The sequence below is a fragment of the Lipotes vexillifer genome, unplaced genomic scaffold (assembly GCF_000442215.2).
Source record: "Lipotes vexillifer unplaced genomic scaffold, Lipotes_vexillifer_v1.1 scaffold23, whole genome shotgun sequence".
Taxonomy (NCBI): Eukaryota; Metazoa; Chordata; class Mammalia; order Artiodactyla; family Lipotidae; genus Lipotes; species Lipotes vexillifer.
In genome coordinates this window covers 4014060-4026530 of record NW_006796283.1, presented here as the reverse complement: position 1 = coordinate 4026530, position 12471 = coordinate 4014060, and the positions used below count along the sequence as shown (strand labels likewise).

General features: G+C 52.7%; 1 protein-coding gene across 1 annotated transcript in view; it reads right to left on the bottom strand.

Moving 5' to 3' along the window:
* Positions 1-12471, bottom strand: part of SPG7 (SPG7 matrix AAA peptidase subunit, paraplegin) — a 30275-nt gene that overhangs the window by 17502 nt on the left and 302 nt on the right. Inside the window, 4 exon segments of the mRNA XM_007468446.1 lie at positions 683-822; positions 3078-3319; positions 9433-9522; positions 10299-10401. Of these exon segments, the coding sequence (XP_007468508.1) occupies positions 683-822; positions 3078-3319; positions 9433-9522; positions 10299-10401 (575 nt within the window).

Here is a 12471-nt window from a genome sequence, read left to right as displayed (position 1 = left end):
AAAAAAAAAAAAAAAAAAAAAAAAAAAAAGGTAGGCCATCAATTTTGGTCACTAAGGCAAAATCGGTGTAACAGTGAAAAGAGAAAACAGTAGGGCATCACCCCCCAGATGAAGAGGGGGACCCATCCAGGTGTGCCCCCCCCATTCCCTACAACAAGCAGAGGTGCAGCCTAGGGGCCCTGCACCCTCAGGAGCCAGAGGCTGTGGGACAGACACACAGCACTTCACAGTCGCCGCTGGTCACCACGAGGGGACGCAGACCTCTGCACACAGTAGCGTCCAGATACATGGCCTGTGACCCGCTGATGAATGTGCTCCCACCAAGGAGTCTGCAGGCCCTGCCGCCCACAGGCCCTGCACGGTCTCTGTGTCTCTCTTCAGCACGGAACCAAGAAGTTCCACTGGACACCCTGCTTCTCCCTTTCCTGCCTCATCTTCCTGTTTGCAGGCAACAGCAAACCTAACCTGGGCTGAATTCGGAAACACCACACACAGCGGAAGTGGTGCCTAAAAGTGACTCCAAGCTGGCCCACCTCACGCCGCCCCTCACACGCCCGCCTCCCACGAGGGGCTCCAGCTCACTGCAGGCACAGCCAGTGTGAGATTTTTATTGGGGTTTGTTTCTCACATTACAAAGTCAAGCCTGGTTTAGTTTAGAGGCACACAGAAATGACCAACCTACTTTCCAAAGAATCCCGTCCGCTTATAGGAAACCGGAATCCTGTCCTTGCCTTCGATATTCAGCTCATCCTCAGCTGCTCGAAGCTTCTCTTCAAATTTGTCGATATTTGCCACCTGCATTCGGTACATCAAGGCCAGCCGCTGGGGGCAGAAAGCAGAGGGACCGCGAGAATGATGAACAGGTCAGACCACTGACCCTGAGGACAGAGAACGGTGCCCCAGCCACAGTGTGTGGACAACTGCAGGGCTTCAGAAGCAGAGGCCTGCCACTCAGAAACCCCCTCCACGTCTAGGGAGTTTTCGTTCTCTCAAACACAATTACAGTGACACGTTCACGAAAAAACATTTTAAGCAAACGAAGGGCAGTACGTGTGTCTTAAACTCAGCACCCGGATCGCACTCCGCTGTGAGGGCGCAGCAGAGCCTCGGCAAGGAACCCGCAGAGCTGGACCAAACCGACAGTCACCCTGAGAAGGTTCCCTGTTTAACCATCGGCTGGACCTGACAGTCAACCGAGTGCGTTCCTTCCGTCCTCAGGCAGACGAGAGACTAAGGAAGAGGGAGCAGGCGGCGTCTCCCGGAAGCTGGGGGGACAGTCTCATCGCCTCCACCCCAATCCCATGTCAGTCATGGTTCTGGCAGCCGGGCCCATGCTTTCCAGAGTTAAACTGTTCCAGGCTCAGATTCTAAGCACACTCTTGGAATCTAAATGGAGCAACCAGATTTCCCCCGCTCTGAAGTCTCTTGAAAGTCTTGCGGGTCAGGCTCCACTTTGTGGGCTGAGAAGGCCAGATGGAGGGGCACACAGGGGACCCTCCGGTCACACCCAAGCATCACACTGGAGCGCCTCTTAGCCTTAGCGGCTGGATTAACCTAACGCGCCCCAAACGCTTGGTCTGAACTTCATCGCTCCTTGATCGCTCAAACACCTGCCCTGGCCAATGCGGACGGAAGGGAAAAACGTAGAAAGGACCCTCTTTCTATTTCAACATCCAAAGGCAAAAGGCATATGATTCCAGAAGCCCCTCAGCCCCACGCCTTGTGAAGCCTTCTCTGATCCCCTGGGCCCGAAGCAGCCGCTTCAGCAGCAGCCACCAGGCCCCTCACCCTTGGGCCGGCAGCGGCTACCGGTTCCCCAGCCTCTCAAGCGCTCCTAGTGTCTGCCCAGCTGTGAAGAGGGAGAGGCTCGCAGGACTGGGCTGCGCCCATGGCCGCGCTTACTCGGGCAGGACGAGCCCCCTCACCCCAGCACCCAACCAGCCCAGAAGCAGAGCAGCGCCCAGGGTGCCCGCGGGGCATGCCCTGGGGCACCGTGTGAGTGAGCCATCAGGGAGAAAGCACTCTGCCCACAGGAGCAAACCTGAGCTCCAGCGAGCACAGCGAGTCCGACCAGAAAGCCCTCTGTCTCCCGTCGTGGAGAAAGATGCCTGGTTTTCCCACTGTCTAAACTTTTAACAGAAGGTGGGAAGGATGCTAAAGAAACACAACAATTAAGTATAACTCACGATCCTTGATTGGACCCTGGAGTAAAAGTGTTAACACAAAAGGCTCTCAGGCCAGTATAGAGGCACCAGGGAAGCACAAACAGGATTAAGTGTGTTGGAAAATATCCTGGGGGCCTTCCCTGGTGGCGCAGAGGATAGGACTCCGCACTCCCAATGCAGGGGGCCCGGGTTCGATCCCTGGTTGGGGAACTAGATCCCACATGCATGCTGCAAATAAGAGTTCACATGCAACTAAGGAGCCCGCCTGCCGCAACTAAGACCCTGTACAACCAGGTAAATAAATAAATAAAATATTAAAGAAAAAAAGAAAATATTCTGGTATGGATGTCACCTTTCCAGGGCCTCAGGCTGGCGTCGTGTTCCTGGGGGTAAATGAGAGGGGTCAGAGATGGGAAGGCAGGCGGGACAGTGACTCCTCCTCACAGGAGGGTCTACACATCGGCTCTCCTTGCGCCCACCCACCTGCTTCGCTGGGCGTGTCTCCCCCTCCCTGACGCCCAACCCTCTACCTGGCACAAGCCTGCAGCCTCCCCTCCCCCTCGCAGGGCCCCTCTCCTCTGCCCCCTTTCTTTCCTGCTCCTGCCCAGGGCCGGCCCTTGCCCACCGGTCTCTCAGCCACCTACTCCGGCCCCAAGGGGTTTCCACCCGCACAGCCCCATCCCCTCCCTCCCCCGCCTGCTGGGCTCCAGCCAGCCACACGCCAGGCAGAGCCTGGGCGCCCGCTGCCCCCTCTCCCTCAGCGCAGAGCCCCTGCTGCCCTCCCACCTCCTCTCTGCACAGACCCCGCCGGGACCACACTGCCTCGCCCCCTTCTCAAAGCCTCCAAGCCTCCTCCTTAAATCAAGACACTCACAGCTTGCTCTAAGCAACCCCGCTAGGCCTGGTACTCACAGGCCGCCCGAATACCACGGCGCCGGGGTGCAGGTACACCTCCACCACGTCGCTCTCGGGCACCACCTGCACCCGCTGCACCTCGCCCTTGGCCAGCATCTCGTGCACGAAGTCGCTCCAGGAGATGTTGCCGCCGCTGGAGCCGAGAGCGTTGAGCAGGCTCATGACCACAGCAATGACAAAGAGCGTGCGCAGCCGCTCGCGGTACATCTGGTCCTCGCGTTCCCGGCGCCGCCGCGCCTCTGTGGGGTGGGGGGGAGCGGGTGTGAGACCAGGGCAGAGCCCCCGCCCCTGCCCCGCCCCCCCACATCAGGGGGCTCGATGTCCCCCGTGCCAGTGTGGCCAATGCTTCAACACAGTGACTGCTTACACGCCGCTCAAGGTCACCAACATCCCATTCCCTGAGGTCCCACCTGCTCGGATAACATGAGACCATTTTTTAAGTCAAAAGCCTCCCAGGACCAGCACAGCTCCACAGTGACGCCACATCTCACTGACAGCACATCTGCCCAACTACGACCCTCGCGGGCCTTCCAGGCTCGACCAGATACCGACCCATCCCCAGTGCTTGTGGCTCACACCCAGGTCCCTGATAACAACAGCTTCTCCACCACCACCTGCCCTCCCCCCACACAACCACCTGGGACTGACACTCCAGCGAGCTGCACAGCATTCATCACAGAAACACTGGAAAAACAGCACACTTCAAAGTGTAAAACAGAGTCTGGAGACCCGCTCTTTATCAGAACCATGAGATAAATTCCCCCGATTCACACCTGACATAGGAGCTCCTGGGGGCGGCACCTCCCTCCGGCGCACAGCACAGATGGGAGAGAGTCCCAGCAAAGGAAAGGCCACAGTGCTCCTCCCACCAATCACGCGGGGGGCAGGGGCTGCGTCTTATTGACACAGTGCTGTCGACCCAGCACTTCACATGGTCTCGCTAGCCCACCGCCCCCAGGAGCCCACCTCCCCAGTCCTTGCACCCACCGGACACCTCATCCACACCCCAGGAGGCCCTGGAACAACCCGGCCTCGCTCACCTGTGCAGGGTGGGCCCATCCTTCCTAACACTCCATGCAGCTTTTGCAAGACCTGCAGTTAACAACACCTTTTGAGAAATGCGTGTACAATTCTTCACCAGCTCTGCCCAAGGCAGACCTGTCTCAGCAACCAAAGCTTCCACTGTTCACTCACCCTCCCCAGAGGCCACGCCGGCACACACAGCAGAGCTGGCCGCGGTCACCTCTTCAAGGACAGACTGTGGAGGGACTCAGGGCCCCCTGCCCTCTGCACAGCCTGGAGGTGCAGCCACCCACACACACCACCTGCTCCTCCAACGGGCAGCCTGGAGGAATTCGAAAGCATTTTAAATCAGTTTAGAAACTTGAAGGCTGAGGGACCTCCCTGGTGTCCAGTGGTTAAGACTCGGCGCTCCCAACACAGGGGACCCGGATTTGACCCTGGTCAGGGAACTAGATCCCACATGCTGCAACTGAAGATCCCGCATGTTGCAACTGAGACCCGACGCAGCCAAATAAATATTTAAAAAATAAAAAGTAAATAAAAGGAAAAACCTGAAAGCTGAGAAGACTGTCACAGCGGCCATTCTGAAAACACGAAGGTATGTTTTAGGTATTACCCTACCTTACAACAGATCACAACAGTGTATCTGACATTTCAAGCTCATTAAGGCGACCACTTATTGTGATTGTGGACAGCAGATTCATGTTCTCAGGTGAGAAGCCATCTCTCTCAAGCATTTAACCTTCAGCCTTGCTAACAGCCCAGTGGGCGGCAATCACCCCTGGCAGCCGCACTGCCCGACAGCCCTGCCGCGCCAGCCTGAACTGGTTGGACCAGTTCTATTTCTGAAACTTTAACATAAGGAAACCAAATGTAACAAAACATATATCCGTAGTACTGATCAGGTAAGAAATCATGAGGGCCGCTCCAAGAAAGACAATGGGAAAACAGTAAGGGAAGATACGAAAGTGAGACACAGGGTCGGCTAAACACATGGAAGGTTCTTGAGCTGTAAGAGATGAAACAAGATCTGACCCTGAGACTCTACATAGAAAAGGCATGTGAACCCTCTGGGCAGAAAGGACATTCCCTCCACTCTGAAGGCCCCCTGTCTCCTTCCCACCAAGTCCATCATCCCCACAGACTCGGGGACACGAGGCTGCCGACTGGCGCCTCTGCCCGTGCCCTGTCTGCGGGAGGTGAACCCGCCTTCGTGAGCACAGCTCCTCCCGCCGGCTGCTCCTCGTATATCCAGCTCACGGAGAGCTGAGGGTCATCCCAAAATCTCTACTGCCCGGGGCACTCAGGAAAGGCTGCTGCCTCCTAAGCCGTTAGACTGTTGACCCGCTGGACAGCAGCCTGTGGGACCGCTGGAAAACTATGGTCCCACGAGTCCTTCTTGGGGGTCGGAGGATGTCAGCTGCTGCGGTGAGTCACCTGAACCAGCCGCCTGAAGACAAATGAACGAGTTACGACGCTGCTGAACATGCAGGAGACCACGGCAGGAGCCCTCCAGGTGTTCACCCCAGCCATGAGCACTGTGCCGTGAACACTGGGAGGATGCGGCGATACCCCGGCTCTCGTCAATAGCGCCACGGGGCTGGTCCTGACCCTCAGCCCGGAGAGAAGCCTGAAGACGGAGACGAGGTGCACCTCACAGAGGATAAGGGGCACCGTCCACAAAACGTGCTCTGGAAACGCCAGTCATCGCTGTTCGCTAACCTTTCACGACGAGGTAACTGCAGGCCCCACGCACTCGTGAGAGTAACAGAGGCCACTCTCCCGCATCTACTGGGCTCAGGGCCTTCCAACTGTCAACCCGACAAAACCGGGAATGACATCACAACCAAAACGGGGACAATACTGACAGAGCCACCCCTTGTGACCCGCGCTCCTGTGTGGCTTTAGTTTTGTGCGATTTCACCACAGGTCAGTTGGTCTGCATATCCATCACCAGTCAAGACACGACAACTCCATCACTCCAACCACTAATCTGTTCTCTAGCTCTGAAATCTTGTGTTTGGAGAATCAAACGGTATATAATCTTTCAGGACTGGCCTTTCTCATTCAAGGCTCTCAGAGGGCAGGTCTGAGCGGGACGCTGGGCTGTGCTGCTTGCATGCAGTCCACAGAGCTGAGAGCTCATGGGCCAGTCAACTCCCTCACAGTCCAGAAGACGCCCTCATGGAAAAAAAACCTTTGGTTAAGCAAGCAATTATCGTCTAATGCAAATACAGCGGACATGAACTTTATCCCGCTTTCTCAAGGCAAGCTACAGTTCAGCCCAAAATGAACAAATATACAACCAGCACATGAAGGAGGCGGGGAGGCGCAGACCCGGCCCAGGGCCACCGCCTCATCGGGCGTGCGCTAGGCGTGCAGGCGTGCGGCACGGGCGGAGGGAAGGAGCCGGCGCGACCCTTTCTCCAGACTGACTCTGCCTCTGGTCCCCGGCGCTACAGTGCCCGATGGTAACTTGTGATGGGATTCAGCGGGGGGAAGCACGTGTCCGCAGCCACGGCAGGTCAGGAGCTGCAGAAAGAAAGTGGCCATGGCCACTCCTCCCAGAAATCAGTATCCACAGGACCATGCACCAGCTTGAGCGACGGGACACCGGCCAGGCAGGCGCAGAAGCTGCTCCGACCCACCTACCTTCTCCTTCTAAGAAAAGGCTTTGCCTGTTTCAAGTTCAGGAATGGTCCTCTCTGTTTTCTCTTAATTCTTTTCCAGTTTTGCTTTTTAAATTTAATGATTCAATCCACTCAGAATTTATGTTGGTATATGAAATGAGAGTCTAATTTAATCTCCTTCCAAACAACTAAGCAACGGTTCCAAACCATTTCTCATACAATCTACCCTTTCTGCCACCGTGTGAAATGCCACTTTAGTTACTTGCTAATTCTTAGACAAACTAGACTCTGCTTCTGGATTTCCTACTTTGTTCCATTAAACTATGTGTTACTGGACCCAGCATTGACTTGTTGGGAGGAAACAACGCTCACATCTGCCAGTATCAGCCTCCTCAGGGTTTGTTTTCCATATTTTCTCATGAAGCAAGCCCTCACCATCCTCCTCCAGCTCAGAATGTCTCTGAAATGAATGACACACTTGAAGACACACCACATATCTCAGAACATGAAGACACATGTGTTCAAACAATCAGCTTTAAAGGAAAACAATGATCTCGGTGATAAACTACCAGTTGTTACTATTAAAGTGCTGCTTGCCAAACGTCGAGCAGAGGGCACCTGACTGGGATCTCCTTCAACAGCCAGGTGCCTACAAACCTCGGGGAAAGCTGGGACTGCCAGCACTACACCCCAGGAAGGTAGAAGGATAATCTATAAAGTAAATTCACATGGAAACGTGTGGAGTAAGAGACCTGGAATTGCTGACAAAACCAATGAAACTGTAGGAAAAATATAAAAAAATAATATAAAAAAAAATTGTAGGAGGGAATTCCCTGGCCCTCCCAGTGCAGGGGCCACTGGTTCGATCCCTGGTCTGGGAACTAAGATCTCAAATGCCGCACAGTGCGGCCGGGGGAAAAAAAAAAAGTAGAAAAAATAAAGAAAAATACCCATGGTCAAAGGCCATGCAGTGAAATGCTTAAAAATGCATGGGGGTACTTCCCTGGTGGCGCAGTGGTTAAGAATCCACCTGCCAATGCAGGGGACATGGGTTCGATCTCTGGTCTGGGAAGATCCCAGGTGCCACGGAGCAACTAAGCCCATGTGCCACAACTACTGAGCCTGCACTCTAGAGCCCGTGAGCCACAACTGCTGAGCCCACATGACACAACTCCTGAAACCCACGGGCCTAGAGCCCGTGCTCCGCAGCAGGAGAGGCCACCTCAATGAGAAGCCTGCTCGCCGCAACTAGAGAAAGCCTGTGCGTGGCAATGAAGACCCAACACAGCCAAAAATAAATAAATAAATAAATAAATTTATAAAAGAAAAAAAAGAAGAGCCAAGTCCCCTGGGGGCTTTCCCCCGGGGGTGATGATGAAGGAGGCCTGCAGCACCCACACTGCCTGAGCCTGCAGCCAGGAGGTCGACAGCCAGAAACGTCTAATCTGAACCCAGCCAAGGGCACTATGGGAGTCGAAACCAATGGAAAGTTACAGCTCCTCTCAAGGTAAACGAAGGGGCCGCCAGTGAAGGATGGACATGAGCATCAGGAAAACGCAGCTCCTCCTAGAAAGTCGAGCACAAGGGGCTTCATCCCATAACCAGTGGGCTCTGGGGCCAAACCTCCAGACCCCCAGCTCCTGAAGACGTTTCTGGACCAGACTAGGGAGGAAGGTCCTCCCCACTGTTACCAAAACCTGGTCGGGAAGCCGTCTTGTTCCAACTAAGCTGCCAGGGTGGCTGCACCCTTCTGGAAAGATGAAGCCTGGGGAACAGGACCAGTCTGTGTGCAGTTCTGGTGACAGGCCCGGGGTCCGATCAAGAAAGCGTTTCTCAGGCTGCTGTCCCCCCTGAGGCGTCTGGGGCTCACAGGAGCCTGGTTCTGAGCACGGCTGGCCTTTGGGTAAAGTACCTCCTCCAGGGCCCCCGGCCTCGGGTCCCACACCACAACCCTCTGCAGCCACGTCAAAATCTGTGCCACCTCCCCACGCGTGTGTCCCTCCCTGGACCAGGCAAAGAGCAGGCGTCCAGCGTCCTCATATGTAGAAAGGGCCAGTGACAGGGTCACTCTGAAGAGAGAACACACAAATCACTGAGCACAGTGCTGGGCACGCTCCAACCATTCCTAAGGCCTAGCGAGTTCCATGTGTATCAGCTGCCTGCAGCCAGCTGTCATCTTAGAGGTCAATTCAGTCCAAAGTTCCCTTTTCATTTCCCTCCCCTTCACACAAACATCGAGTCCTAATTCCAGAGTCCAGAGGAGACCTGCAAGTGAGTTCGCTGTGCCCCGGGGCTTGGGGCCCCACTCCTTCCCCAAGGCCATGCCCCGTACCATCCTGTCCTCTGGGGCTGCTCCTCAGGCCTGGAGGCAGTGCCAGCACCAGTCAGGTGTGCTCGAGAGCGGGGCTTCGGCCGGGGAGTCCCGGAGCCTTCCTCCCCCAGAGCTCTGAGTCTAGGGCGGATCCGAGGTCCACCCTCTCCACACAGAGCACAGCAGCCCCACCCGCCTTCAGGTACTCTGAACAAGGGACACAGGTGCTGACGACGCTGTCCTTAAAAGGACGGGCAGGAAGAATCCAGCAATTGCATTAGGGACGGGGGGACAGGTGTGATCCTAGGATGGGCTTCCTATTCCTTAGACTAGAGCACACATATGCAGACAACCAAGGCAGGCAGCGCTTAAGATCTGATGGATATACCTTCGTCATCTTCAGGGCTCCTCCCCTTGGCTTTGTCACTGCCTTTAGTCTTCTGCTTCCACCTTGAGGTGTTAAAGTAGTACATGCCTCCTACAAGGAATAGGGAAAGTGTTTAGCAACAGTCAGCACCTACAGGGGAGCCCTCAGGAGAAAGGCGCATTCCCAGACAGCCAAAACGAAACAGAAGCCGTGTGCAAGCTGCGCGCAGGCTCCAGACACCGGGGCGATCGTTCCCAGCCTGACATCCACTCGCTGCGAACCGTGAGCTGCTTCAGACCAAGAAGTGTTTCTGTAACGAGCCAACGCGAGGGAATAAAAATGATGAACACAGGGCTGCCCTGGTGGCGCAGTGGCTGAGAGCCCGCCTGCCGGTGTGGGGGACGCGGGTTCGCGCCCCGGTCCGGGAAGATCCCACGTGCCGCGGGGCGGCTGCGCCCGTGAGCCGTGGCCGCTGGGCCTGCGCGTCCGGAGCCTGTGCTCCATGTTTAACCTGTATGTATTGGTAAGAAGTATTTGACTCTACAATGTCAAGGCCTCTAACAAGTGTAACTATAACCTTAGGAGTGGACAGTTCTCTTGGTTTGCTGTACAATTACTGTAAGGTATTTGAAAGAGGAAGCAGAAAGGGTGATTTAGAGCACTGGTTTGAATTTCTGCAAAGGGAGGGGGAATCTTTTCGAAGACACAAATGGAAGCCAATGAGAAAACACATTGCTTTCACACTAAAAGAATAAAAATAGCTCTTCCTTCTACCAGGGAGAAAAAGTTATTTTCCTCTTCCAGGAGTAATCAGTCATGGATTGTGCAGAGTGGAAAGTTATAGAGGCAGCCGGGAGCAGAAAAAAAAAAAAAAAAAAGATACACACCTAGAAGTTTCCAGAGTCCAACTGGATTCTGGACGAGATGCTGTTTCACCAACAATCTGCTGATCCCTTCAAACGTAGGGGTTAGCAGTCGCAACTGGAAACTCTGAAAAGAGCGATACAGAGAATCAATCACACCAACACCACAGCACACCCAGGCAATGCAGACTAATTCCCGGCTGCAAAATCTTTCCTAAAAGCTCTGATATTTATTTACTTGTAATATTAACACTGTCCTGAAATATGAAGCAATAGTCTGAGCATTACTGCAAAGTTTTAACATGACATCAAAAGAAAAAAACAAACAACAACATCAAAACCTTAAAAGCAGTGCTCGCTTCGGCAGCACATACACTAAAGTTGGAACGATACAGAGAAGATTAGCATGGCCCCTGCGCAAGGATGACACGCAAATTCGTGAAGTGTTCCATATTTTTTGGACTTGAGGACACGGAGAGGGGGAAGGGTTAGGTGGGACGAAGTCAGAGAGTGGCATGGACATATATACACTACCAAACGTAAACAGATAACTAGTGGGAAGCAGCTGCATAGCACAGGGAGATCAGCTCCGTGCTTTGTGACCACGTGGAGGGGTGGGATAGGCAGGGTGTGAGGGAGATGAAAGAGGGAGGAGATATGGGGATATATGTATACATATAGCTGATTCACTTTGTTATACAGCAGCAACTAACACAACAATGTAGAGCATTATAGTCTAATAAAGATGTTAAAAAAATAGTAAAAGAAAAAACTAACTAAAATAAAATGGGGATGTTGATAAAAAAACAAAACAAAACAAAAAAACCTTAAAAGCAAGCGAGTAAGTCAAAGAAATGCTGAACTCAAGGTGCGGAACACTGGCTGCCATTCTGTAAGCTGAGGCTTACAAGTGTCCTGCAGGACCCAAGGAGCAAAGGCCACAGTGGCTGCCCAAACCCTTTGCTCCCCACAACTCCAGACGACTATTCCTTGTAGAACGTTCCCAGGTAGTCCACCAATTTCCCGCTTCAATGTGTTTTATGTTATGGTCAACGGTACATCTTCATTTCTTCTGTCTCTGTGGTGGCAACGTCTTCATTTCTGTTTTATTTACTTATGTATTTTTAATTTTTTTTCCCTTAGTTCATCCCTGGTCTGCTGTTTTTACGGAGAAAAGTAACTGCTTACCAAAGGAGTATGTTACATGTAATTTCCTGTTAGCAGCAGGTTAAAAATTCCTCATCCATACAATTACTGTCCCATTTAATTAATACTACTATTCTTGGCTCAGTGACGACCAGGAGGCATATAAGGGAGGACCATAGAGTGTGGACTGGGCCCAGTAACTGAGAAACGTCAGCGTGTTAGATCGAGTGGGGGCAAAAAAGTCATTCTTCAAAGTCAGCCCTAAACACTGCTTGTTTAAACCAGATGACTTTGTTTTATTACTATTATAGCCACTGGTGAGGTTATCTGTTTAGACTTCACAAGTATGTGTGAATTGCCTACTTCAGTCCTTATTTATTTTCATAGAAAAATCAAAGAATCTGATTAAAAATAATAAATTATGATTTTCCTTCTCAATAGAACTAAACAGCAAAACCAAAAACAAGTGTAATGCAGCCATAGTTGTCCTCAGACTCAGGAAAGGTGGCCAGGAATCTAGAATAGGATTATGATATGAAATTGGTCCTCAAGTTATGGTAAAATACAATAACAATAATACATTATAACCTAAAATGTGAGAGTCGAGGTCCTAAGAGACGGCTAAAAAAAATCGGCGAAAAAGGCTGATTTTTCAGCTTAGAACTTAGGGTCTTTGTTTTCAGAGTGTAATGTTAACATCAACAGTGCCTGGAACACACCCTTCACACAGAGGGTCTATGAATTTGAATCCATAACATGTCAAGCTACACGACAAAAGTAAAACACAGTTACAAGGTACTTTGCTCACACAAAAAACTTTCTGCCAGCCCACTTAGAGCATCTGGAAGGTGCTGGAATTCATCTGGGTGGGATCTGATCTATATGAGCTAATAGTTCTCTGCCAGAAATTGATGAAACTCTTACTCGACTCAATTTCAAAACGCCAGGAAGACGGGCAGAAAATACCCACACACGAAACAAGAACTAGAAAAGTCCAAGCAGAAACTGTGCGGCCTCGCCCCCCGCCCCTCCCTCGGGCTGCCCGCCCGCC